The sequence below is a fragment of the Oratosquilla oratoria genome, chromosome 8 (assembly GCF_046742065.1).
Source record: "Oratosquilla oratoria isolate Oo_2021 chromosome 8, ASM4674206v1, whole genome shotgun sequence".
Taxonomy (NCBI): Eukaryota; Metazoa; Arthropoda; class Malacostraca; order Stomatopoda; family Squillidae; genus Oratosquilla; species Oratosquilla oratoria.
This window is the reverse complement of record NC_134784.1, coordinates 24,595,938-24,623,268: the sequence shown is the minus strand read 5'-3', so window position 1 is coordinate 24,623,268 and position 27,331 is coordinate 24,595,938. Positions and strand designations below refer to the sequence as shown.

At 42.3% G+C, this 27,331-nt stretch overlaps 3 protein-coding genes across 3 annotated transcripts; 1 reads left to right on the top strand and 2 right to left on the bottom strand.

The window, feature by feature from the left end:
• Positions 1-1,712: 1,712 nt before the first annotated feature.
• Positions 1,713-5,521, bottom strand: LOC143027652 (uncharacterized). The gene is made up of 2 exons (XM_076189052.1): positions 4,127-5,521; positions 1,713-3,056 (listed from the first exon to the last, which is right to left on the bottom strand). Exon 1 carries the CDS (start codon positions 5,194-5,196, stop codon positions 4,648-4,650), a length of 549 nt encoding a protein of 182 aa, XP_076045167.1. The 5' UTR covers positions 5,197-5,521; the 3' UTR covers positions 1,713-3,056; positions 4,127-4,647.
• Positions 5,522-9,080: 3,559 nt separating this feature from the next.
• On the top strand, positions 9,081-12,085 carry LOC143027651 (uncharacterized). Its single transcript, XM_076189051.1, has 2 exons — positions 9,081-10,542; positions 10,813-12,085. Exon 1 carries the CDS (start codon positions 9,464-9,466, stop codon positions 10,022-10,024), a length of 561 nt encoding a protein of 186 aa, XP_076045166.1. The 5' UTR covers positions 9,081-9,463; the 3' UTR covers positions 10,025-10,542; positions 10,813-12,085.
• A 5,211-nt stretch (positions 12,086-17,296) lies between these two features.
• Positions 17,297-21,517, bottom strand: LOC143027650 (uncharacterized). Its single transcript, XM_076189050.1, has 3 exons — positions 20,131-21,517; positions 18,985-19,095; positions 17,297-18,646 (listed from the first exon to the last, which is right to left on the bottom strand). Exon 1 carries the CDS (start codon positions 21,079-21,081, stop codon positions 20,173-20,175), a length of 909 nt encoding a protein of 302 aa, XP_076045165.1. The 5' UTR covers positions 21,082-21,517; the 3' UTR covers positions 17,297-18,646; positions 18,985-19,095; positions 20,131-20,172.
• Positions 21,518-27,331: the final 5,814 nt, after the last annotated feature.

The following is a 27,331-nucleotide window of genomic DNA, read 5'->3' as shown; positions in this document are numbered from 1 at the left end:
ACCCTCATTATCTCGACCTTGAGCTTCCTGTCCTCCTCCTCCTCCTCCTCCTCCTCCTCCTCCTTCTCCTCCACCTGGTCCTCCACCTGGTCCTCGAGGTATGTGGCCCTCAGGGGATCCCACCGTCTTTGCCATCGCCTGCGTGTGGACCTAATGAGAAGCAGGTCCTCCTTATGATTTTTTTTGTTTTTTTGTTTGTTTTTGTTTTTAGTAAAGTTGAACAGAATTGAGAAGACGAAAATTATTACCCCGCGCACGCGCGCGCGCGCACACATACACACACACACACACACACACACACACACACACACACACACACACACACACACACACACACACACACACACACACACACACACACACACACACACACACATACATACTCATCTTCTAGAGCATCTGACGCCCCTGGAGCATCGCCTAAGGCAGCTGGTACACCGCCATTGGGACCATCTGCCTCTCCTCCTCCTCCTCCTCCTCCTCCTTCTCTTCGTCCTTTACCTAGTACTCTTCCTCTCCATCCTCCCCCTCCTTTTCGCCTTCCTTGCCCTCATTTTCCTCTTCCTTCCCCTCCTCTTACTCCTCCTCCTCTTCCTCCTTCTCCTCTTCCTCCTCCTCCTCTTCCTCCTCCTCCTCTTCCTCCTCCTCCTCTTCCTCCTCCTCCTCTTCCAGTTTTTTCCTTCTCGTCATCTTTATCTTCCTCTTCCTTTTCCTCTCTCTTCCTCTTCATACTCTTCTTCCTCATTTCTCTCCTTGCCCTTTTCCTCCTCCTCCTCCTCCTTTTCCTCCACCTCCTCCTCCTATTCCTACTCCTCCTTCTCCTCGTCCTTCTACTACTGCTGACGGCAAGCATTGTGGAAGTTAACTTAACCACGGTTAAGTTAACCAAAGTTAAACTGCATTTCACTGTCTTCCTCTCAATTCATCTATGCCTATGTTCGAATTTGTTGGCAGGATTCATGTGTGTGTTGGAAGGGTACTTCCATGTTGGCAGCTCAAAACATTGTAGTCAGTTATGCATACGTTTTTTAGAATGCCGACATGTTGGCACGGGCCAACAATACTATGTCGGCAGGAGAAGACGCGTATCTGTTGTCAAACCTGGCGTTCATGATGTCAGGGTAATGTGTAAATGTTGATACACATGAAAGACATAGAGCTGTGTTGGCACAAATGATACATGTGTTGTCAGCAGTAAAAGTCGTCGCAAGTGTCGGCAGTATTGGTGTGCAAGGATGTTGTTAGTGACAACACGCCATCGTGTTATCAGATGAGAAGGATTGGTCCAGCTGGAGGCTGGAAAGGGTAGTCGGTGCGTATGCCTTTGCTCTCTTTAATATCACCCTCTTTATCTCTCTATCTAGCATTCTCCTCTCACTCTCCCTCTCCTTCTCTCTCTCTATCCTACTCCTAGACGTACGCGACAGTAACGACGACTACGACGACGAATACGACGACGAGTACGACGACAACGGCGACGATGACGACCTTGTCATCTGGAGAGAAGGTCGTAACATCAGCAGACATCCGGTCGGCCACTAGTCCCTCCACCGTCTATCCGGTTCCACAGACAAATACTTGAATGTTCTCGATCGTGTTCTCAGTCAACTGTCCAGTAAGGATTGAATGCATGCATGTATGGTTCAGATAATGTTTATTCTTCCAGTGATATATTTTGTGACTTGTAAATGAAACCCTTCGGATTGATCAGTTTTATTGTCTAGAATACATCCTTTTCTCCACACAAATGTTATGAAACATTGTTGTGGTTTTCACATTTTGACACAGATTGACATATCTTAAAGGTTTCTACATCAAATTGATTTCATAATTAGTGCCGTCACGATGAACAACTCATATTAGATGCTTTTCGAACTTACAAACATAATGTATGTACCTTCTTTTTTAAATGTGTTTGCCTTAGTGATTCACCAAAATTGCTTTTATATTGTTGTTCAGTATTTAAATTTCTTAAAAGCATTGGCAGGGATTAAGTATAGATTTCATAAGAAATTTGGAAATACTTTCCTCAAGTTGTTTAAGAGTCAGGTCTGCAAGGAATTCAAAATAAAATCAAGTAAGACGAAAACTTTGTTAAGATGGTCAACAATCTTGTTTTAGCATGTGAATGACAATTTTAAATGTTCGTCTGCTTTCCCCACTATGCTCCTTTGGATATATTGAGATAGTTCTTTACAGCATCCTTGTGAAATAATGTGCATAGGACCTTGTGTAAAAACAGCAATCTGATTACTTTGACTGTAGCCAATTATATGACTTATTCTTGCATTTACACATCTCCATCGTAAAACTTTAGACGCGGTATTTCTGTCCCTCAGAGTACCCGTACGAAATATCTCACATGTGATACCGTTGGAGGAGAAGTCACTTGACTACATAGTCTTAGAGCTAACAGCGAATCTGTGTAGGTAACTCTCACCCGTGCATGTACAGTTTTCTGTTATTTTGTTACTGTTTTTCAACCCTCTGGCATTCTGTCTTGACTTGAATGAGCTTATTCTGTCTACCGCCAGGCAATTTGACTCACCAGATAAAAGGGGTGGATTCTCCAGGAAGCCAAAGGGTTACGAGTTGCTGAGTTGCCAGCAACTTGTTTGTAGATTAACAAGCAGCTTTTTCTTAACAAGCAATCATGTATGATGGCAATAGTACAAGGTCAGAAAACCAGTGCTTATCATCAACATCTCTAACCTTAGAGCACTAACGCCTTATCATGTAAATAGGCATCACGAGAACACTAATCCATAGTTCTTGCAAGACGACATTCCTTGGGTGTGCAAGACCCGGGAAAGGACATATGAAGAATCACTTATCCGAAATATTCAAACTCCCTTCATCGCTTCAGCTCTGTCTCTGAAGATGGATGGCAGTTGGACCAGCGTCCACCAAGAGAGTTTCAGCATCGCAAATGGAGTCGGAAAAGAGGAATGTTCCACCGATTTCAGCCAGATTTCTTTGATGCCGTCGTCTCTCCATCCTGGAGGAGGGGGAGGGGGTCTAATGGGGTTCCAATTTGATCACACCTTTTGAGTCCCCTGCAAAACGAACAAGGAAATGTGTAAGTAAAGGAATAAGGTAATGAGTAATTAGGTCAATGATCTCATCTGTATACAAACAGTAAAAGGGTTTCTTTTGAGCCACCTGTTAATGTTATTACTAAAACACACACACACACACACACACACACACACACACACACACACACACACACACACACACACACACACAAACACACGCACACACACACATACATTATATATATATATATATATATATATATATATATATATATATATATATATATACATATATATATTTATAAGGATTACAAAGGCGGAACATGCCGACAGGAGACCTTTTGGTCCATATCTAGGTCGAATGCGAAAAAATCATAGTAATAATAAATTAATAAATAAAAACTATAATAATGTAAATAACAATTAAAATACACAAATAAATGCATAAGTATTGTTAAATAATAAACAAACAAGTAAATAGTAAATAATGATAGATTGACATATAACTAATAATAAATGAAAATCAAACAGACAAATGATAACAAAACAAAAAGAAATAATATTAAATAAATCATAATCATTACAGCATCTTGCTTAGGTATCTGTCTAAATGATTCTTAAAGCTTCGAACTAAACTACATTGTACTACCTGTGCAGGAAGTCTATTCCATTCATTAACTACACGGTTGGCGAAGTTGTTTCTACCTACTTCCAAATTGAATCTATTTCTGGACAGTTTGAGACCATTGTTTCTTGTCTGATTCTCATTCAATGTGAAAATTTTGTCACTTTTGATGTTGTCAATTCCCTTTAGAATTTTAAAGACCTGTATCAAGTCTATGCTTTTTTAGGGAAAACAGATTCATATATTTTAGTCGATTTTCGTATGATTTATTTTTGATACTTGGAATCAGTTTTGTGGCTCGCCGTTGTAAAACTGATTCCAAATATAAAAAATAAATCATACGAATATATATATATATATATATATATATATATATATATATATATATATATATATATATGTATATAGAGATATAGATATATATAGTATGTATATATAAAGTAGATCTGGAGTTATGTACTACCTGTGGCATGTGAGGGACGGCCAGGAACCCTTGGCGAGACTCCAACGCTTTGGAGATCGTCCGGGAAGGCAAAGGAACGGTTTCATCCCCGGAACGGTCGCTTGGAAAGAGTCCGCCGCTGCTAGTGTTCTCGGGGCACCGGGCAAGCAGGTTACACACGAGGCGACAAAAGCATCATTCACCAAAGCAACTACGGTGAACCCCAACAGCCACCAGCACATTGGAGGTCTGTAGTTTCATGCAGCATTGAGGAAAATCGGAATAATCGCGGCATAGAATAAACATTAAGTAAGTAAGGGGAAGGAGACAAAGGCATAACACGGTTTGTCAGTAGAGACAGATACTAAGGTATTGATCTAGCTCTTCTCTGTTGTACTTAATCGAGTCCCGTAGAAAAGTCAGCCATCGACGTGGATGAAAGAAGAATCGAACTCAGAACAAGAGCATCGGCCAATGTTGGTCATTAAAAGAAGCCAAGAAAATTGCAGTACATGAAGGACTTTCAAATCTGAACACATTTTTCAGATCCCCTTTTTACAGGCATCGCTTGGTTGTTCAGGAAAGTACTTCCTAAGGTCCTCAACACAGAGACGGCATCCTTCGTGGATCACACATCCCACCCCGTCGCTGTGGACTGCACATTCATCGCGGCACACGGAGGGAGTGAAAATTTGTTCTAATACTGGCCTGTCTGCTCCAGGCATTTCGCAGTAGGCGATGTGCTTCAGGTGGCGGGGTATTGTGGCAGTGCAGCGGATGAGAACGGGGTTGTAGGACACTATTTGGCATTTGTTCTTCAGACTGAAGGAGGGCAAGTGCAGTTTGACGCCACAGACCACTACATCCCTGCGGACATCGAGATATTGGTCGATATCGTTAAGAAGATGGGTACTTGGAAGACACCTGACCACTCCTTCCGTCTCCAAAGGTGTGCAGGTCACGTTGATGAAATCAGATTCCGGAGTGAGCGGGTATTCCCCACCATCCGACACGGGCGTGGACGCCCTGGCTGACACCGTCGTCGCCCAGGTGGCTGAGCAAATCAAGAGAGCGAGCAACAGCGCGGTCATGTCGCGCGACGTTCGATTCAGGGGTCGAAAGAACGGGTGGTGTCCAGGGCGGGGGCGGTCGCCAGGCCAGCAGTTAGTTCCTTGCCTGGGGTCTTCCAAAGTCTCCAGGAGGGTCTCCAGGCCGGAGGACGGCAGCGGCCGGTGGATGCCGAGCGATTTCGTTTAGCGTCCAAGTGGTCTTCTCCGGTCGGTCGGAAAAGAGCGCACGAGATATCTGTCAGCGAAGGCCAGATCGAGAGCCACTGTGGGAAAGAGATCACTACACCGAGTTGACACGTGTATTCGCAAATGCGTCCTAGTCTTCACTGAGAATGGCCGAAGCTTACCGAGCTCTGTATCTGGTGAAAGGACGGGGCTGACACACAAACACGTTTCTGTAATACCTATGAAAGTATTTGCTCGTTTGCAGAATCTCCATCCTCCAGTGTTGTTATGTATATAACTCCCACGCCAGACTTGTTCACGTGGAAAATACCCGGCTCCTGTGTGTTGACGTGTGGCATATATAGGGTATGAGAACACAGGACGCTTTATTAGGATCACTGAATAAGGTAATTAAAAGACGTATGGCAACCTGGTTCATTTGTAGTCCATAATTAAAAAACCTGTCTTGTCGCTTTAGATTCATTTATACAAGAATCTCGTCGAGCCTACACGCTTGCAGCATAATAATGTGAGTTTTTTATCCTCCAATTGGATGCCGTCGTCTGACTGTGGTCACCAGTCTGCGGACACAGGAGATCTGACTCACAGTTAAATGACCTGTGCATGGCACCGTGTCCCTGGGTGCTGCGGAATACTCTCCACCCATAGACCAATTACGTGCCAGCTCTTAGTCAAAAGATATAATAGTAAGAGAGAGAGAGAGCGCAAGACATTATAAAATCTTTGAAGCTTTCACGCAGTGGACGTGAAAAAAAATCACCAGCCCCTTCTTGCGTGCTGGACACGTGATCGACAGCTGTTGCCCTCCAGGAGGAGAGATCAGAACTCATATATTGCCAGATCTACGGGTAACGCTGTGACCTTACACACACACGCACACACGAACACATACAAAAACGCACATACATACGAATAAACAAACACACACACAAACAAGCAAATATACACACGCGCGCGCGCACACATCTTGTAGACCATCTGCCGCACCTAGGGCGTCCCCTCCATCATCCTCCTCTTCCTCTTCTTCCTCTTCTTCCCTCCTCCTCCATCCTCCTCCTCCTCCTCTTCCTCCATTCTCCTTCGCCTCCTCCTCTTCCTCCATCCTCCTCCGCCTCCTCCTCTTCCTCCATCCTCCTTTGCCTCCTCCTCTTCCTCCATCCTCCTCCTCCTCTTCCATCTTCTTCATTTTAATTCTCCATTTCCTTCACTTCCTCTATGTCTTCTTTGTCCTCCTCATTGCCCCTTCTCGAGCCAACAATCGGGTGGAATATTTTTTGCGTTTATCATTTAAATATACCTATTATCATTTACATTGTAATATTTTTTATTTATTTATCTATTTATTTATCTATTTATTACCTAGATATGAACCAAAAGGTCTCCTGTCGGCATGCTCCGCCTTTGTAAATCCTTTGTAAATCCATTTGTTTGTTCTTTACCTGAACGATAACAAAGTAACAAGATGAAAAATAAAATCCCCCTGTCGGACAAAGTAAACGGACGAAAAATAGAATTATCCGTATATTTCGACCACTCGCTGTGGTCCTCTTCAGCTGATAGTTACATGGTGTACAAGTAAGAGTTATGTACACTATGTAACTATCCGCTGAAGAGGATCACAGAGAGTGGTCGAAATATACGGATAGATCTACTCTTCAACCGTTTACTTTCTCCAACAGTTGGATTTTTTCATCTTGCTTATGTGTCACGACGTAGTCCCTCTCTAAGCAAAATATGCAGATGTTGGACCCAAACTCAGCACCGGTGATCACAATATTCATCCACTCAATATCGAGTGAATGTAACATTGAGCTGCAAAGACTTCGAAAAGGCACCAAACTTCTAGCGAGCAGACCTATAGAAATTAAGAAGAATATTTGGTAACAGCGACTGGTCAGGAACCTAAAGACTGAAGGATATTGAGGAAGCGTGGAATAGGTTTATTGATACACTCACGAAAGTCGTCGACGAATGTGTTCCAATGCGTGATAGACGACTAACAAGCAATGCCAAACCCAAATGGTGGAATGTTGATATTCAAAATATCTTGCTAGCCAAGAAACGTGCGCAAAGGAGATGCAAATCAACGCAAATCCAAGTAGACAGATTATATTAGAGTTCAAAATATCTATTCGGGAATCAAAAAGGCATATCAAAATCAGTAGGAAATTATAATAACATTGTATTGCCTCTAAATGCAAAGGAAATCCTAAGGAATTCTTCAGACATATTGGAGAAAAAATAATAGTACTCCTGAGCACTATCCCCCCCACCCCACCCCCCGCCCTCCAATCGGTAAGGAGGTGGAGTGTGGCAGATGAGAGGGCAGTGGCAGGCATCCTAAATGACTATTTTACGTCTGTGTTCCCTTTTTACTACAAAAACTAACGAGTATGAAGAGAAAGTATGAGGAAAAGAAGGAGGAGGAAGAGAGGGATGACGTGTAGGAAGAACTGGAGGAAGAGGAAACGGAGGAGAGAGTGGAAAATGAGAGCAAGGAGAGCAAAAAAGAGGAGGAGGAGGAGTAGGTGGACAAGGAGAATTTGAAGGAGGAGGAGGAAGTGGGGTAGATGGATGAGAAAGAGGAGGAAGAGCAGAAAGGAGAGGAGGAAGAGCAGAAAGGAGTTAGAGGTTGTGGATGGGAAGAAGAAGGGGAGGAGGAGGAAGAGGAGGAGGAGAAAGAAGAGGAGAAGAAAGTAAAGTACTTGGAGGTTGAGGATGGGGAGAAAAAGGAGGAGGAGGAGAAGGAGGAGGTGGAGAAGGAGATTGTGAGGAAAAGGAAGAAGAGGAGATTAAAAGTAGAAGAAAGAAGGAGCAATGAGATGAAGAGGAGGAGAAGGAGAAAGGAAGATATGGAGGAGGAAGAGGAAAAGTAGGGAGAGGTAAATAGAGATAGTAAGAAGAAGACGACGAGGAGAAGGTGAAGAAAAAGTAGGATTTATATGGAGTTACATGGACAAATGAACAGCAAGAGACCTATTGGTCCTTACATGGCTGTCCCGGTGCCTAACCTAATCTAACAATGGAAAAGATTTTCCCTTTTAACTGTACGGGAACAAATATTTCTAATCAAGGACTTGTAACTAAGTGAACGTAGAGACTTTTTTTTTTTAATATTTCAACAGTAAAATTGTCTCTGACGTTTGATGGTAGATCATTCCATATATTATCAAAGCTCTTGAAGAAAGAGTACTTTGCCACGCTTGTTTAAAATACTTTTCCAACAATTTTAACCTATGGATGGAGGGCATTCCGTAACGCCCAGGGCTACGGTGCCATGCGAAGGTGATTTAACTGCGTTCGCAGACTGGTAACCAAAGTCAAACGATGGAATCCCATTGGAGGAGACAACCAAAAAGCTCACATCATTATGCTGCAAGCATGTATGCCCGGAGAGATTCTTATATAAATGAATCTGAAGCGACATAACAGGTTTTCCCCTTAAGGCTTAGAAGAACCATGTTGTCATGCGACTCTTAGATATCCTATTCAGTAGTTCTAACCAAGCGTCCTGTGTTCTCTTGTCCTATATATATTAGACATCAACATACAGGAGGCGGGTATTCTTCATATGAACAAGTTTCGGATGGCTGTTGCTTACATGACAACACTGGAGGATGGAGATTTTGCATATGGGCAAATACGTCCACAGTAATTACTAAAAAAGTTTGTGTGTCAGCCCCGTCCTTTCACCAGATATAGCGCCTGGTAAGCATTGGCACCTCTCAGTGAAGACTAGGACGCTTTTGTGAATACATGTGTTAACTCGGTGTAATGCCAACACCCTCGCATCTCATCCGGCGCCTCTGTTCTCGGTCCCTAAAAACCACCACAGTGATCTCCTTCCGGCACTGGTTCTCAACCTTTCCTTCGCTGACCATCTCCTGCGCTCTTTTCTGATTGCCCGGAGAAGACCACTCGGACGCGGAACAAAATCGCTCGGCATCCACCGGACGCTGCCGTCCTCCGGCTTGGAGACCCTCCTGGAGACTTTAGGAGACCCCAGGCGAGGAACTGACTGTTACCCTGGCGACCGCCCCTGCCCTGGTCAGCACCCGATCTTCTGCCCCACCACGATACCCCGAATCGAAGGTCGTGTGACATGGCCGCACTGCTGTACGCGCTCTTGATCTGCTCAGCCACTTGGGCGTCGACGGTGTCAGCCAGGTCGACTACACCAGTCTCGGATGATGGACAACACCCGGTCACTCCGGAATCTGATTTCATCGATGTGACCTGCACACCCGTCGAGACGGAAGGAGAGGTCGATTGTTTTCCAAGTATCCATCTTCGTAACGCTGTCAAGCAATATTTCATGACCGTTGATCGGCCAGATAAAGTGACTTGTGGCGTCGACCTGCACTTGCCCCCCTACAACCTAAAGAACGAATGCCAAGAGGTGGCCAACAACCCCTCCTTCATCCGCTGCACTGCCACAATACCCCGCCACCTGAAGCACATCGCCTACTGCAACAAAATTGGAGCAGACCCTATATCACCATCACAATTCCTCAGTCACTCCGTGTGCTACGGTGAATGTGCAGTCTACAGCCATGGGATTGGATGTGTCATCGATGAAGGATGCCGTCTCTGTATGGAAGACCTAAGGAAGTACCTTCCTCAACATTCAATCTATACTTTTCAATGTGAATTGGGGATCTGAAAAATGTGCTCAAATTTGAAAGTCATTCATGCACTGCAATTTTCTTGGCTTTGGCAAACATTGACCGATGCTCTTGTTCTAAGTTCGATTCTTCTTTCATCCACGTCGATGGCTGACTTTTCTACGGGACTCAATTAAGTTCGACAGAGAGTAACTAGATCAGTTATGACTTCAACATCTGTCTGTACTGACAAACCGTGTTATGCCTTTGTCTCCTTCCCCTTACTTGCTTAATGTTTATTCTATACCGCGATTATTCCGATTTTCCTCAAAGCTGCATGAAACTACAGGACTCCAATGCGCTGGTGTCTGTTGGGGTTCACCGTAGTTGCTTTGGTGAATGATGCTTTTGTCGCCTCGTGTGTAACCTGCTTGCCCGGTGCCCCGAGAACACTAGCAGCCCCGGACTCTTTCCAAGCGACCGTTCCGGGGATGAAGCCGTTCCTTTGCCTTCCCGGACGATCTCCAAAGCGTCTGAGTCTCGCCAAGGGTTCCTGGACGTCCCTCACATGCCACAGGTAGTAGATAACTCCGGATCTACTTTATATAGACATACTATATATATCTATATATCTATATATATATATATATATATATATATATAATATAGATATATACAATATATATATATATATACATATGTGTGTGTGTGTGTGTGTGTGTTAGTGATAACATGAAAAAGGGGGCTCAAAAGACACCCTTTTACTGTTTGTATACAGATAAGACCATTGACCTAATTACTCATTACCATATTCGTTTACTTACATGTTTCCTTGTTTGTTTTCCAGCTGGCCCAACAGGTGTGATCAAATTGCAACCCCATCCGATTACCCCCCACCCTCCTCCAGGATGGAGAGACGATGGCGTCAAAATAATCTGGCTGAAATCGGTGCAACATTCCTCTTACGGTTTTTCGACTCCATTTGCGATGCTGAAACTCAACTGCCATCCACCCTTAGAAACAGAACTAAAGTGATGAAGGAAGTTTAAGTGTTTCGGATAAGTGATCCTTTATATGTCCTTTACCGGGTCTTGCACACCCAAGGAATGTCTTCTTGTAAGAACTATGGATTAGTGTTCTCGGGATGCCTATTTACATGATAAGGCGTTAGTGCTCTAAGGTTAGAGATGTTGATGAAAAGCACTGGTTTTCTGACCTTGTGCTATTGGAATCATGCATGTTTGCTTGTTAAGAAAAAGCTGCTTGTTAATCTACAAACAAGTTGCTGGCAACTCAGCAACTCGTAACCCTTTGGCTTCCTGGGGAATCCTCCCCTTTTATCTGGTGAGTCAAATTGACTGGCGGTAGACAGAATAAGCTCATTCAAGTCAAGACAGGAAGCCAGAGGGCTGCAAATTAGTAACAAAATAACAGAGACCCGTACATGCACGGGTGAGAGTTACCTCCACAGGTTCACTGTTAGTTCTAAGCCTATGTAATCAAGTGAGTTCTCCTCCAACGGTATCACATGTGAGATATTTCGCAAGAATAAGTCATATGATTGGCTACAGTCAAAGTAATCAGATTGCTGTTTTTACACAAGGTCCTATGCACATTATTTCACAAGGATGCTGTAAAGAACTATCTCAATATATCCAAAGGAGCATAGTGGGGAAAACAGACGAACATGTAAGATTGTCATTCACACGGTAAAACAAGATGGGTGACCATCTTAACAAAGTTTTCGTCTTACTTGATTTTACTTTGAATTCCTTGCAGACCTGACTCTTAACTTGAGGAAAGTATTTCCAAATTTCTTATGAAATCTATACTTAATCCCTGCCAATGCTTTTAAGAAATTCAAATGCTGATGAACAATATAAAAGCAATTTTGGTGAATCACTAAGGCAAACACTTTTAAAGATGAAGGTACATACATTATGTTTGTTTGTAAGTTCGAAGAGCATCTAATCTAAGTTCATCGTGACGGCACTAATTATGAAATCAGTTTGATGTAGAAACCTTTAAGAGATGTCAGTCTGTGTCAAAATGTGAAAAACACAACAATGTTTCATAACATTTGTGTGGAGGAATGGGTGTATTTTAGACAATAAAATTGATCAATCCGAAGGGTTTCATTTACAAGTCACAAAATATATCACTGGAAGAATAAACATTATCTGAACCATACATGCATGCATTCAATCCTTACTGGACAGTTGACTGAGAGCACGATCGTGAACATTCATGTATTTGTTTGTGGATCTATTCAAAAGAGGAATTAGATAAACATGACTTACCGTTACCCTCAGAGACCATAATTTAATTGATTGAATTGTGTGGTAAGGATTGCAAATGCCAGCTTAATGATTAATTTCATTCCCAGAATTTTGGCATGAGTGTGGAAAATCATCTCTCCCCAATACTGAGTAATCAGTATATGGAGTTCTTTAAAACTAAAATATTAAGTAAGCTAATTTCCTCCAACATTTTTGACTACGAAACATAGATGCCATCCTGTAGCCCATACAAGAAAATATGATTTTTTTTTCTAAACTGAGCAATTTAATCAGTTCTACTAATCTCACTTTGGAAAATGAATGAATTTTGCCTTTCCATGATTGCGATATCTACCGCCGTGAAAGTGGGTTGAAGTTTGAAGCATATCGCCTCCTCCTATGCCTAGGATTTGGGTGGTTTTTATTTTTTTTTTTTTATTTTTTTTTTTTTTTTTTATTTTTTTTTTATTTTTTTTTTTTTTTTTTTTTTTTTTTTTTTTTTTTTTTTTTTTTTTTTTTTTTTTTTTTTTTTTTTTTTTTTTTTTGTTTTTTTTTTTTTTATTTTTTTGTTTTTTTTTTTTTTTTTTTTGTTTTTTTTTTTTTTTTTTTTTTTTATTTTTTTTTTTTTTTTTTTTTTTTTTTTTTTTTATTTTACTAATAGGGTGGTCGATGAATGGAATAAACTTAGTAACCATGTAGTAAGCGCTGAAACTATCAGTTGTTTTAAAAAACTATTAGACAACTTTATGGATGGGGATGACAGGTGGTGATGGATACGGAACTGCCTAGTGTAGGCCTTATGGTCTCTTGCAGTCTCCTTTGTTCTTATGTTCTTATGATCACTTTCGACCACGAAGGTCTCTTCTCGGTGATTCTGTCACAGCCCTGGACCGCCTGAGAGCCAAGAGCATCTCCGACGCCGGACTCCTGGTACTGGAGGCAAAACTCGTCGGCTCCTCCCCAGTTGGAACACCATTGCAACAAACACAGTCCACCCTTGCACATCCAAGAAACATCAATCAATCAACCAATCAATCAAATCAGCCATTCTGAGTCCACTACCGAACAAAGGCCTCTGTAACATTACGTGAACGTTACTTAGACTATGGTGCCGTGGGAGTAAATGAAGCTCAAGTGAGATTCTTGCCTTTATTATGGTTAGTGCGAGTGTCGGCCTAGGCTAGGTCGGGCGGTCAGGCTCCGAGGAAACCCGACCGCTGAAGTTGACCGCGTGGCCTTGGGTCGCGCTCTGCTGAATTACAAGTGCTGTAGAAAAATGCCTCCAAAGACCAAAACCTGACTCCTTACATACACAGCCGACGTACGCAAAAGTAGCAAAGGACACAACCTCACCGAAACATGGCTCGGCAGGGCCTAGGCTGTGCTTTCATGAGGATACAAATGTTTGTAGCACAGGCGTAATATAGACTCAATCTACACAATAGTAATATAAGGCCGACGGCCAGCTGTTTCTACACAACAACAACATAGTATTCCATGATTCACACGACAGCGCCAGCCTCTGCCATGTCACTCCTAAAAAAAATTCTATCTCATCTCTCCACCTTTTGTCTAGTCTCTCTCTGGTGAGATCTTTATATGGTGTCACCTTATTCAGTATATTCGGTGGATCCCTATATATCTATATGGTGCCCAATGGTCCAGACCGTCATTATGACGGAACCCCATATATCTATGAGGAATTTCCCTGTTCGTCATCAGGAACGTGCCAGTTAGCAGTGGGTCCTGCGACTGAAACGTCACACACATAAAACACCCCAACACAACCCCACAAGCTCGCGGTGGTTCATTGACCCATTCCAGCGTGGCCTAGTGACCCTACACACTAGTGTAAGACAAATTGGTATGTTACTGGGCTAGGTGATGCAAGGAGAGATTGACGCTCGGTTTAAGCTATGCATTTTATTCTGCGGAAACAGGACTACACACGCGTGTGTCGGCCGGCCCGAGTCAGAAAGGATACTACGACCTGACCCGACTTCGCACGACTTGGATAACCTCGGGGCTTACCGAAAGGTAGCATCTCTCTGGCTGGGACAGAGGTGCCGGGCATGGCCCGAAATTGTGCTTTTGTTAGCACACGAATGTCTTTCTCACAAGCGTGATATGGCCGTAGCCCAAACATAAATGTTCTGAAGCTGAAGGCTAGTTGTCCTTACACATTCTTACCAGAGGCTGCTCACCCACATGCCGTGACTATACACGTATGCCTCAATATGTTCTTGTAGGGGACTCTGTTCACCACACCAGTCACCTTACCCACATCTCTCCAGGAAATATACGCCGGTCCCCGAGTCGAATAGCACCGGTGGGACTTAACTCATTCTCGCTTCTACCTGACCTATGCCACTGAAGAAGGGTTAAGGGGACTTGAAGTCGTCATTTGGGAGCACAGATGTCCTCCTACGGAAAAATCATCTCGAACATCACAAAAGATGTTGCGATCACCTTGATACACAAAGAGAAAGACCTGAAGGAGATAGCTAATGCTAAACTAGCAGACATTAAACAAATACATGTTTGAAGTCTAGACAGTTTGGAAAAGGCGGAAGGAAAAAACGGGTTGGATCAGGAATACTATTGATGTTTCGAAGTCTTCTTCAGTGTGACAGACGGTCATCAACAGTATTCAAATTCCCACTGTGGGTCGTGCTACAGGACGTCTCTGAATGGACCACGGAGACAGAACGGACCAATCAGCGTGCTCCGTTCAGAGACATCCGGTAGGATGAACTATAGTGAGTGTATAGATAACCTTGATTATTGCATGTCTCACTCTGAAGAATACTTGTATTCGAAATGTCAGTAAATGGTGTTCCAGACCTAAACCATTATTTTCGTATATATTTACAGAAAACAGTAGTCGTGTTTATACATCCGCAGCCCTACCATATATGGTAACATCCTTAAGCACGTGGTAGTTTTTGAAGATTTGTCAGTCCTGTGGCACTCCGTTCGTTGGTCACTTGTTGAGCGGCTAATCATTACACCATGCCAAGATGATTAAGGACAGTCTTGCACAAGATTGAGTAGGAGTAACGGTATATTCATATGCTTCTGATTGGTCTGTCACCGTGTTCAGGAGCCAGTGCACACACACACACACACACACACACACACACACACACACACACACACACACGTGCATATATATATATATATATATATATATATATATATATATATATATATATATACTGTACATTGAAAGCAGGTGAGAGGTTTATTGTGTGACATTTCCATCAAACGCCTTTTGCTGAATTACGTATGATATCGTCAACAGTTGGTTCCATTTTAGTGAAGAGGATAGCTTAAATATAAACCTGTATGGAGAAGGACTTAAACTACATGATGCAATACATGTCGCTGAGTTATGTTGTATTCATGTCTTCTTTATCTATTTGTTTATCTTTTTGGTTATTTATGTTTCTTTACTCCATTGTTGTACGTTTTTCCTCGTCCGACCTTGTTAAGGACTCAAATGTCTCCTATCAACGTGGTTTATCATGGTAACTCATTGTGTGTGCATATTCACCTCCTATGGCTAACCACCACTCCTTGCGGGTTAAAGTGGTCGAGTTAAGAAAAAACTTAAATATTTTCTTTCGCTTATGTAATTTTGTGAATAGATTTTATTAACTGGTTTAATTTTCTATATTCAAAATCTTTCTGTTTACTTGAAACTAGAACGTTTTCGTTTTTTCTTTCTTCTTGCAGTAATTGATTCCCTACCTTTCATTTGTCTTTATCCTCGTTTTCTTCATCTCTCTCTTATACAATGGCTTATTCGATAACTGTATTCCTATCTTCTTTTCATAGCCCTTCACTCCTTGTTCTCTGGTCATTCTCATACTACATTTCTCTGTCGCACTTTTCAAGAAATCTCCCATACTCTTCCCAAAGTCTCTTTCAGCACGTGTTTCGCTTCCTTTGGTTCCATTCATAACACTCTGACCCTTCTCTCGTCTCGGATTTCTTTGCAGCTTCCCTCTACACTCCCCTCGTCCGTACTGTCCTTCTCCTACTCCCGCTCACTCTTCTACTTGTCTTTCCATTGTTTCCCCAGCTTCGCAGCCTGACGCTCCCCAACATCAACATGCAAAAATCATGCACTCAGTCAACTTTCCACCAAGATTTCTTTGCATGCATATATGTATGTATGTATATATGCATGCATACATGTGTTATGTAGTTATGTATGTATGTAGGTGTTTACAAGCAGCCCTTGGGTACCCGATTGCATTGCTGTATTATGCTTATATAATAGTATGTAAACTAAGTCAGTAGTGCATTGATTTCGAGATTGCTTGAGTAAGTTGTATTACTTATAGGGTTTGTAACATCCTTTCTGATTGGAGAAATGGTGGAGGAGGAGAAAATTCAATTGATTCATGGGGGTAAAGTCACGCCCTTACGGGAGGTACATAGATGTAAAAGTAAAGATCATTAGAATAAAGAAATCATGACTTCAATGCGAAATGACCTAGTTAACAAATTGAGGATTCTAGATGGGAGTCCATTGGTGTAACTTACATACCAAAGTGTATTACTATTCGGGAAGAAACGACAGAAAATTAAAGTTCAGTTTAATTCTCCTCTCGTATACAGAGTAATAGAACTTGACTAAGTCGGATGATTGGAAGCAAAGGGGCTTCATACAGAAGAATATTGTGAATGACTTTCATATATAAAGACAGTGGCTAAAAGGGAGTAGAAAATGAGAAACGAAATACAAAACTATACACAATAAAAAGGGGACCATAGAAGGGAACAGTAGACGGATTAAACAGTGGTAACAGTGGTGAGAGTATGTGTGTATGTACAGTTTAGATGATATTTGATCTTCCGGCACTCTCAATCATGCTCTCAGTCAACTGTCCACTAAGGCTTATGTATGTATATAGTTCAGGTAATACTTATTCTTCCAGCATTCTCTATCGTGGTCTCAGTCAACTGTCAACTGTACAATAAGGCTTATGCATGTATGTATAGTTCAGATAATGCTTATTCTTCCGGTGATATCTTTAGTGACTTGTAAATGAAATCCATCAGTTTGATCAGTTTATTGTCTAGAATACATCTTTTCTTCTCCACTGATGTTATGAAACAGTGTTTATGTTTTTCACATTTTGACACAGACTGACATCTCTCAAAGGTTTCTACACCAGATTTTATAATTGTTACCGTCACTACGAAGAACTTAGATTAAAAGCTTTTTTAACTTAAAAGTATAATGTATATGTCTCTTGTTTTTAGAAAATGTGCTTGTCTTAGGGATTTACCAAAACTATTTATATATCGTTGTATAGCATTTGAATTTTCTAAAACACTGGGAGGCATTAGCTGTAGGCTTCATGACAATTTTGGAAATACTTTGCTCAAGTTACTTGAGAGTCAGGTGTACAAAAAATTCAAGTTAAAATCAAGATGGAAAATTTGTTAAGATGGTCACCCATCTTGTTTTACCTTGTTAATGACAATTTTGCGGATTCGTCTGTTTTTCCCAGTATGCGCCTGTGGATATACTGAAATAGTTCTTTACAACATCCTTGTGAAATAGTATGCATAGGACCTTGTGCAAAAACACCAATCTGATTACACGACTTATTCGTGTATTTACGGATCTCCATCGTACCACTTTTGACGCGGTATTTCTATCCCTCAGAGTACCCGCGTGAAATATCTCACATGGGATACTATTGGAGGATAAGTCGCTTGACTACATAGACTTAGAACTAACAGTGAACCTACGAAAGTAACTCTGACCCGTGCATATATGGGTTTCTGTTATTTTGTTACTATTTTACATTCCTCTGGCTTCCTGTCTCGACTTGAATGAGCTTATTCTGTCTACCGCCAGGCAATTTCATTCACCAGATAAAAGGGGAGGATTCCCCAGGAAGCCAAAGGGTTGCGAGTTGCCGAGTTGCCAGCAACTTTTTTCTAGATCAACGAGCAGCTTTTTCTTAACAAGCAAACATACATGATGCCAATAGCACAAGGTCAGAAAACCAGTGCTTATCATCAACATCTCTAACCTTAGAACACTAACGCCTTATCATGTAAATAGGCATCCCGAGAACACTAACCCTTAGTTCTTGCAAGACGACATTTCTTGGGTGTGCAATGACCGGGAAAGGACATATAAGAATCACTTATCCGAAACGTTCAAACTCCCTTCATTGCTTTTGCTCTGTCTCTGAAGGTGGATGGCAGTTGGACCAGCGTCCACCAAGAGAGTTTCAGCATCACAAATGGAGTCGGAAAAGAGGAATGTTGCACCGATTTGAGCCAGATTTCTTTGACGCCGTCGTCTCTCCATCCTGGAGGACGGGGAGGGGGACTGATGGGGTTGGAATTTGATGACACCTTTTGAGTCAACTGCAAAACAAACAAGGAAATGTGTAAGTAAACGAATCAGGTAATGAGTAATTAGGTCAATGATCTTATCTTTATACAAAGAGTAAAAGGGTTTCTTTTGAGCCACCTGTTAATGTTATCACTAAAACACACACACACACACACACACACACACACACACACACACACACACACACACACGCGCGCGCACACACACACGCACACACATAATATATATATATATATATATATATATATATATATACATATTTATATATATATATGTATATATATATATATATATATATATATATATATACGTAGAGTATATATAAATTAGAACCTGAGTTATCTATTACCTATGGCCGGTGAGGGACGAGGAGGGACCCTTGGCGAGACTCCGACGCTACGGAGCTCCTCCAGGAAGGCAAAGGAACGCCTTCATCCCCGGAACCGTCGCTTGAAACAAACTTGGAACAAAAGCATTTTACAAAGGATTACAAAGGCGGAGCATGCCGACAGGAGACCTTTTGATCCCTATTAGGTCGTATGCAAAAAAAAAAAAAAAAAAAAAAAAAAAAAAAAATACATATATATATATATATATAATACATATATATATATAATACATATATATATATATACATATATATATATATATATCATAATAATAAATTAAAACTATAATAATGTAAAAATAACAATTATAATACATAAATAAATGCATAGGTATAGTTGAATAACAAACAAACAGGTAAATAGTAAATGATTGTAAATTGACATATAACTAATAATAAATGAAAATCAGACAGACAAATTATAACAAAACAAAAACAAATAATATAACATAAATTATAATCATTACAGCATCTTACTTAGGTATTTATCTAAATGATTCTTAAAGCTTTGAACTGAACTACATTGCACTACCTGTGCAGGAAGTTTATTCCATTCATTAACTACACGGTTGGCAAAGTTGTTTCTACCTACTTCCAAATTGAATCTATTTCCGGACAGTTTGAGACCATTGTTTCTTGTCTGATTCTCATTCAATGTGAAAATTTGGTCACTTTTGATGTTGTCAATTCCCTTTAAAATCTTAAAGACCTATATCAAGTCACCTCTGAGTCTACGCTTTTTTAGGGAAAACAGATTCATGTGCTTAAGTCGATTTTCGTATGATTTATTTTTGATATTTGGAATCAGTTTTGTGGCTCGCCGTTGTACTTTTTCCAGTCTGTCAATGTCTTTAATGAGATTCGGTGACCATACTGAAACAGCATATTCCAAATGTGGACGAACTAACGATTTATATAGCTTGTTAATGAGTGATGGACTTTTGAAATCAAAAGATCGCGCAATCAATCCCAGAATCTTATTTGCTTTCTCAGAGGCTGAAATACACTGCTTGGATGATTTGAGGTCGTTACTGATAATTACGCCGAGATCTTTTTCACTATCCACTTTTGTTAACGAATTTCCAAATAACTTGTAATCGTACTTACTGTTATTAAAAGGACCTAAGAAAATTGCAGTATATGCATGACTTATTCTGGAACAAATGTTGGGAACCCATATTCACAGACAGAAGGATCGTTTGCGTATTGAGGAAGGTACTTCCTAAGGTCCTCAACACATAGACGGCATCCTTCGTCGATCACACATCCCACCTCTCTGCTGTGCCGTGCACATAGACCGTCGCAAAAGTGGGTACTGGCCAAAATAGGCTTCACTCCTCCTGCGGTGGCTGCATACACGTCACAGGTGATGATTTGCTTCAGGTGGCGGGGTACTGTGGCAGTGCAGCGGATGAGGTCGGGGTTGTCGGCTACCTCTTGACATTCGTTCGTCAGGCTGAAGTTGTGCAAATGCAGGCTGATACCGCAAGTCACCCTATCCCAAGGTTCAGCATAAACATTAAGTTTGTGAGGCAGATAGGTACTCGGAAGACATTTGATCCGTCCGTCTACCTCGACGGGTGTGCAGGTCACGTTGATGAACGGTGATTCGGGAGTGACTGGGTGTTCTCCACTATCCGACACGGGTGGAGGGGTAAAATTTACTTCTGGTGGACTGGTAGTGGCAATATGTGATGATACTGGCTCTTCATGTATGTAGCAATAGGTGATGTCCTTCCTGTGGCGGGGTATTGTGGCAGTGCAGCGGATGCGGTAGGGGTTGTTGGCCACCTCTTGACATTCGTTCGTCAGGTTGAAGTTGTCCAAAATCATCTTGACACGGCAAGTCACATTATACCAAGGTGCAGCATGAAGAATAAGGTTGTTAGGCAGATCGGTACTCGGATGACATTTGATCAGTCCGTCTTCCTCGACGGGTGTGCAGGTCACGTCGATGAACGGTGATTCGGGAGTGACTGGGTGTTCTCCACTATCCGACACGGGTGTATTGGCCCAGGTCGCTGAGCCAACCAAGAGCGCCAACAAGAGCACAGCCATGTCGCACGACGCTCGGCTCAGGGTTCAGGGTCAGGGGAATGAGCCAGAAGAACGGGTGCTGCCCAGGGCGGGGTCGGTCACTAGGCCAGCAGTCAGTTCCTCACCTGGGGTCTTCCAAAGTCTCCAAGAGGGTTTCCAGTCCGGAGGACGCCAGCGGTCGGTGGATGCCGAGCGATTTTGTTCAGCGGCCAAGTGGTCTTCTCCAGGCAATCACAAAAGAGCGCACGAGATATCTGTCAGCAAAGGACAGGTCAAGAACCACTGTGGGAAGCTCACAGGTGATCACGCGTGTCAGCCAGTGAGTGACAAACCTTGGCTGTGGTGGTTTTTCGGAGAGCGAGAGGAGGAGCGCCGGATGAGGTGTGAGTGATTTGGCACTACACCGAATTGACACGTGTATTCACAAACGCGTCCTAGTCTTCACTGAGAGGTGCCAATGCTTACCAAGCGCTGCATCCGGTCAAAGGGTGGTGCGACAGATGAACATTTTGAGTGATTACTATGAACGTATTTGCTCATGTGCAAAATCTCCACCCATCAGTGGTGTCATGTAAACAACAGCCACCCGAAACTTGTTCACTTGGAAAATACCCGCCTCCTGTATGTTGATGTGTAATATATATAGGACAAGAGAACACAGGACGCTTGGTTAGAACTGCTGAATAAGGTATCTAAGAATCATATGGCAAGATGGTTCTTCTAGGCCTTAAGGGGAAAATCTGTCATGTCGTTTCAGATTCATTTATACAAAAGTTTTGCAGAGCCTTCACGCTTGCAACATAATGATGTGAGATTTTTGGTTGTCTCGTCCAATGGGATTCCATCGTTTGACTGTGATCACCAGTCTGCGGACACAGGAGATCCGAGTTGCAGTTAAATGACCTGTGCATGCCACCGTAGCCCTGGGTGCTACGGAATGCCCTCCATCCATAGGCAAAGTTGTTGGAAAAGTATCTTAAACAAGCGCGCCAAAGTACTCTTTCTTCAAGAGCGTTGATAATATTTGGAATGGTCTACCATCAAACGTCGTAGACAATTTTACTGTTGAGATATTAACAAAAAAGTCCCTACGTTCACTTAGTTACAAGTCCTCGATTGGAAATATTTGTTCCAGTAAAGTTAAAAGGGAAAATCTATTCCATTTTAGATTAGGTTAGGCGTCGGGACAGTCATGTAAGGACCAATAAGTCTATTGCTGTTCCTTTGTCCTTCATGTCACTCCATGTAGATCTACTTTTTCTTCACCTCCTCCTCGTCGTCGTTCTCTTACTATCCCTATTTACCTCTACCTACTTTTCCTATTCCTCCTCCACCCGTTCCTTTCTCCTTCTCCTCCTCCTCCTCTTCATCTCATTGCTCCTTCTTTCTTCTCCTTCTAATCTCCTCTTCTCCCTTCTACTCACAATATCCTTCTCCCCCTCCTCTTCCTCTTCCTTTTCCCTTCATCCTCAACCTCCAACTCTTTTATTTCCTTCTCCTCTTCTTTCTACTCCCCCTCCTCCTCCTCCTCCTTCTCCTCCTCTTCCTCCTCCTTCTCCTCCTCCTCCTTCTTCTTCTCCTCATCCGCAACCTCCAACTCCTTTACTTTCTCCTCCTCTTCTTTCTGCTCTTCCTCCTCTTTCTCATCCATCTACCCCACTTCCTCCTCCTCCTTCAAATTGTCCTTGTCCACCTACTCCTCCTCCTCCTCTTTTTTGCTCTCCTTGCTCTCATTTTCCACTCTCTCCTCCGTTTCCTCTTCCTCCAGTTCTTCCTTCTTGTCATCCCTTTCTTCCTCCTCCTTCTTCTCCTTTTCCCCTTTCTCTTCATACTCGTTAGTTTTTGTAGTAATAAGGGAACACAGACATAATATAGTCATTTAGGATGCCTGCCACTGCCCTCTCATCTGTTACACTCCACCTCCTTACCTGAGGAGTACTATTATTTTTTCTCCAATATGTCTGAAGAATTCCTTAGGATTTTCTTTGCATTTAGAGGCAAGACAATGTTATTATAATTTCCTACTGATTTTGATATGCCTATTTGATTTCCGATTAAATATTTTTATATTCTAAACTCTAATATAATCTGTCTACTTGGATTTGCGTTGATTTGCATCTCCTTTACGCACGTGTCTTGGCTAGCAAGATATTTTGAATATCAACAATTCCACCATTTGGGTTTGGCATTGCTTGTTAGTCGTCTATCACGCATTGGAACACATTCGTCGACGACTTTCGTGAGTGTATCAATAAACCTATTCCACGCTTCCTCAATATCCTTCCTTCTTTAGGTTCCTGACCAGTCGCTGTTACCAAATATTCTTCTTAATTTCTATAGGTCTGCTCGCTAGAAGTTTGGTGCCTTTTCGAAGTCTTTGCAGCTCAATGTTACATTCACTCGATGTTGAGTGGAAGAATATCGTGATCACTGATGCTGAGTTTGGGTCCAACATTTACATAATTTAATTAGAGAGGGACTACGTAGTGACACATAAGCAAGATGAAAAAATCCAACTGTTGGAGAAAGTGAACGGATGAAGAGTAGATCTATCCGTATATTTCGACCACTCTCTGTGATCCTCTTCAGCGGATAGTTACATAGTGTACATGGTGTACTACATAACTCTTACTTGTATACCATGTAACTATCAGCTGAAGAGGACCACAGAGAGTGGTCGAAATATACGGATAATTCTATTTTTCGTCCGTTTACTTTCTCCGACAGGGGGATTTTTTTAACATCTTGTTACTTTGTTATCGTTCAGGTAAAGAACAAACAAATGGATTTACAAAGGATTTACAAAGGCGGAGCATGCCGAAAGGAGACCTTTTGGTTCACATCTAGGTTGGATGCGAAAAAATATAATAATGATAAATAAATAAATAGATAAATAAATAAAAAATAGAACAATGTAAATAATAATAAAAATGAAATACATAAATAAATGCATAGGTATAGTTAAATAATAAAGGCAAAAATATTCTGCCCGTATGTTGGCTCGAGAATGGGCATTGAGGAGATAGAGGAAGTGAAGGAAATGGAGAATTAAAATGAAGAAGATGGAAGAGGAGGAGGAGGATGGAGGAAGAGGAGGAGGCGAAGGAGGATGGAGGAAGAGGAAGAGGCGGAGGAGGATGGAGGAAGAGGAGGAGGAGGATGGAAGAAGAGGAAGAGGAGGAGGATGGAGGGGACGCCCTAGATGCTGCAGATGGTCTACAAGATGTGTGTGCGCGCGCGTGTGTATATTTGCTTGTTTGTGTGTGTTTATTCGTATGTATGTGCGTTTTTGTATGTGTTCGTGTGTGCGTGTGTGTGTGTGTGTAAGGTCACAGCATTACCCGTAGGTCTGGCCATATATGTGTTCTGATCTCTCATCCTGGAGGGCAGCAGTTGTCGATCACGTGTCCAGCATGCAAGAAGGGGCTAGTGCGTTCTTTCACGTCCACTGCGTGAAAGATTCAAAGATTTTATAATGTCTTGCGCTCTCCCTCTCTCTCTCTCTCTCTCTCTCTCTCTCTCTCTCTCTCTCTCTCTCTCTCTCTCTCTCTCTCTCTCTCTCTCTCTCTCTCTCTCTCTCTCTCTCTCTCTCTTACTATTATTTCTTTTGACTAAGATCTGGCACGTAATTGGTCTATGGGTGGAGAGTATTCCGCAGCACCCAGGGACACGGTGCCATGCACAGGTCATTTAACTGTGAGTCAGATCTCCTGTGTCCGCAGACTGGTGACCTCCAATTGGAGGATAAAAAAAAACTCACATTAGTATGCTGCAAGCGTTTAGGCTCAAGCGACAAGACATGTTTTTTTAATCATGGACTAAAAAAGAACCAGGTTGCCATACGTCTTTTAATTACCTTATTCAGTGATCCTAATAAAGCGTCCTGTGTTCTCATACCCTATATATACGACACGTCAACAGACAGGAGGCGGGTATTTTTTATGTGGACAAGTCTGGCGTGGGAGTTATATACATGACAACACTGGAGGATGGAGATTTTGCACACGAGTAAATACTTTCATAGTTATTACAGAAACGTGTTTGTGTGTCAGCCCCGTCCTTTCACCAGATACACCGCTTGATAAGCTTTGGCCATTCTCAGTGAAGACTAGGACGCGTTTGCGAATACACGTGTCAACTCGGTGTAGTGATCCCTTTCCCACAGTGGCTCTCGATCTGGTCTTCGCTGACAGATATCTCGTGCGCTCTTTTCCGACCGACCGGAGAAGACCACTTGGACGCTAGACGAAATCGCTCGGCATCCACCGGCCGCTGCCGTCCTCCGGCCTGGAGACCCTCCTGGAGACTTTGGAAGACCTCAGGCAAAGAACTGACTGCTGGCCTGGCGACCGCCCCCGCCCTGGGCACCACCCGTTCTTTCGACCCCTGAATCGAACGTCGCGCGACATGGCCGCGCTGTTGTTCGCGCTCTTGATCTGCTCAGCCACCTGGGCGACGACAGTGTCAGCCAGGGCGTCCACGCCCGTGTCGGATGGTGGAGAATACCCGCTCACTCCGGAATCTGATTTCATCAACGTGACCTGCACACCCGTCGAGACGGAAGGAGTGGTCCAGTGTTTTCCAAGTACCCCTCTTCTTAACGATATCGACCAATATCTCGATGTCCGCAGGGATGAAGTGGTCTGTGGCGTCAAACTGCACTTGCCCTCCTTCAACCTGGTGAACGAATGCCAAGAGGTGTCCTACAACCCCTGTCTCATCAGCTGCACTGCCACAATACCCCGCCACCTGAAGCACATCGCCTACTGCGAAATGCCTGGAGCAGACAGGCCACCATTAGGACAAATTGTCACTCCCTCCGTGTGCGGCGATGAATGTGCAGTCCACAGCGATAGGGTGGGATGTGTGGTCCACGAAGGATGCCGTCTCTGTGTTGAGGACCTTAGGAAGTATCATCCTGAACAACCAATCGATGCCTGTAAAATGGGGATCTGAAAAATGTGTTCCAATTTGAAAGTCCTTCATGTACTGCAATTTTCTTGGCTTCTTTTAATGACCAACATTGACCGATGCTCTTGTTCTGAGTTCGATTCTTCTTTCATCCACGTCGATGGCTGACTCTTCTACGGGACTCGATTAAGTACAACAGAGAAGAGGTAGATCAGTTAGCACCTTAGTATCTGTCTCTACTGACAAACCGTGTTATGCCTTTGTCTCTTTCCCCCTTGCTTGCTTAATGTTTATTCTATGCCGCGATTATTCCGATTTTCCTCAATGCTGCATGAAACTACGCTACTCCAATGCGCTGGTGGCTGTTGGGGTTCACCGTAGTTGCTTTGGTGACGGATGCTTTTGTGGCCTCGTGTGTAACCTGCTTGCCCGGTGCCCCGAGAACACTAGCAGCCCCGGACTCTTTTCAAGCGACCGTTCCGGGGATGAAGCCGTTCCTTTGCCTTCCCGGACGCACTCACGTCAAAAATGAGGCAAACCCGTGTGCGTCTTTCGCTGTGTATGTGTATCTGCAAACATATAGTTGCCAGATGTCGCTAGCCATTTATAGAATCGTCCTGTTTTCAAAAAAGGATGTGTTTGTTGGATAATCATTTCACTTTGTGTTAGATTAATAATTATCAATTAGACTCTATAGGTAACGTTTATTCTAGTTCTAGTTAGGTATATAATTTCAGATATGATAATGATGCCATAAGATAGCGCTGTGCAGGAATTTGCAAATAGAAGTACGTGTATCTGCAAACATATAGTCACGTGCTGGGAGGTTGGTACGATCCATTGCATGTAGCTAGATAATGTAGGCCCTTGTGGACACTTAGTTGTAAGCCGAGGTATTTAATATATACTATAATGAGGAGCAATGTGCCTCTGTGTATACTTCTTTCTGTGTGTGGCTGTGTACGTAATGTCTGACAAAAAAGATACGCCGGAAAAACGATCTTCTAGAAAAAGTGAAGATGAAAATAGTGTGATTCAAAACTTAAACATTAAAAAAGACTAGGTAATAAAATCCTTATATGTCATTTGACAGTGACTTGGATGCGCTTTTGGTTTAAAATATAACAATTGAAAATGTTATATCAAAAGTAATCGCCTAAGCAACGAAATAATAAATTTATTTCGAAAAAATGTGCATTTTAATTTATTAATAAATAGTTACAGGAGATCGAAATCGAATAACACGCAAATGAAATTACTGTAATAGCAAGCTATAAATGATGGAATTCTTTAGAAGTTAAGAGAAATCAGAATCCCGTGATTTTCAGGGGCGTTTACACTAGTATTTCATAATCTTCCT

What these genes read in the sequence shown, in the direction of transcription:
- LOC143027652 (XM_076189052.1), bottom strand. Translation starts at nt 5,196, where the DNA reads ATGACCGCGCTGTTGCTCGCTCTCTTGATTTGCTCAGCCACCTGGGCG.
- LOC143027651 (XM_076189051.1), top strand. Translation starts at nt 9,464, where the DNA reads ATGGCCGCACTGCTGTACGCGCTCTTGATCTGCTCAGCCACTTGGGCG.
- LOC143027650 (XM_076189050.1), bottom strand. Translation starts at nt 21,081, where the DNA reads ATGGCTGTGCTCTTGTTGGCGCTCTTGGTTGGCTCAGCGACCTGGGCC.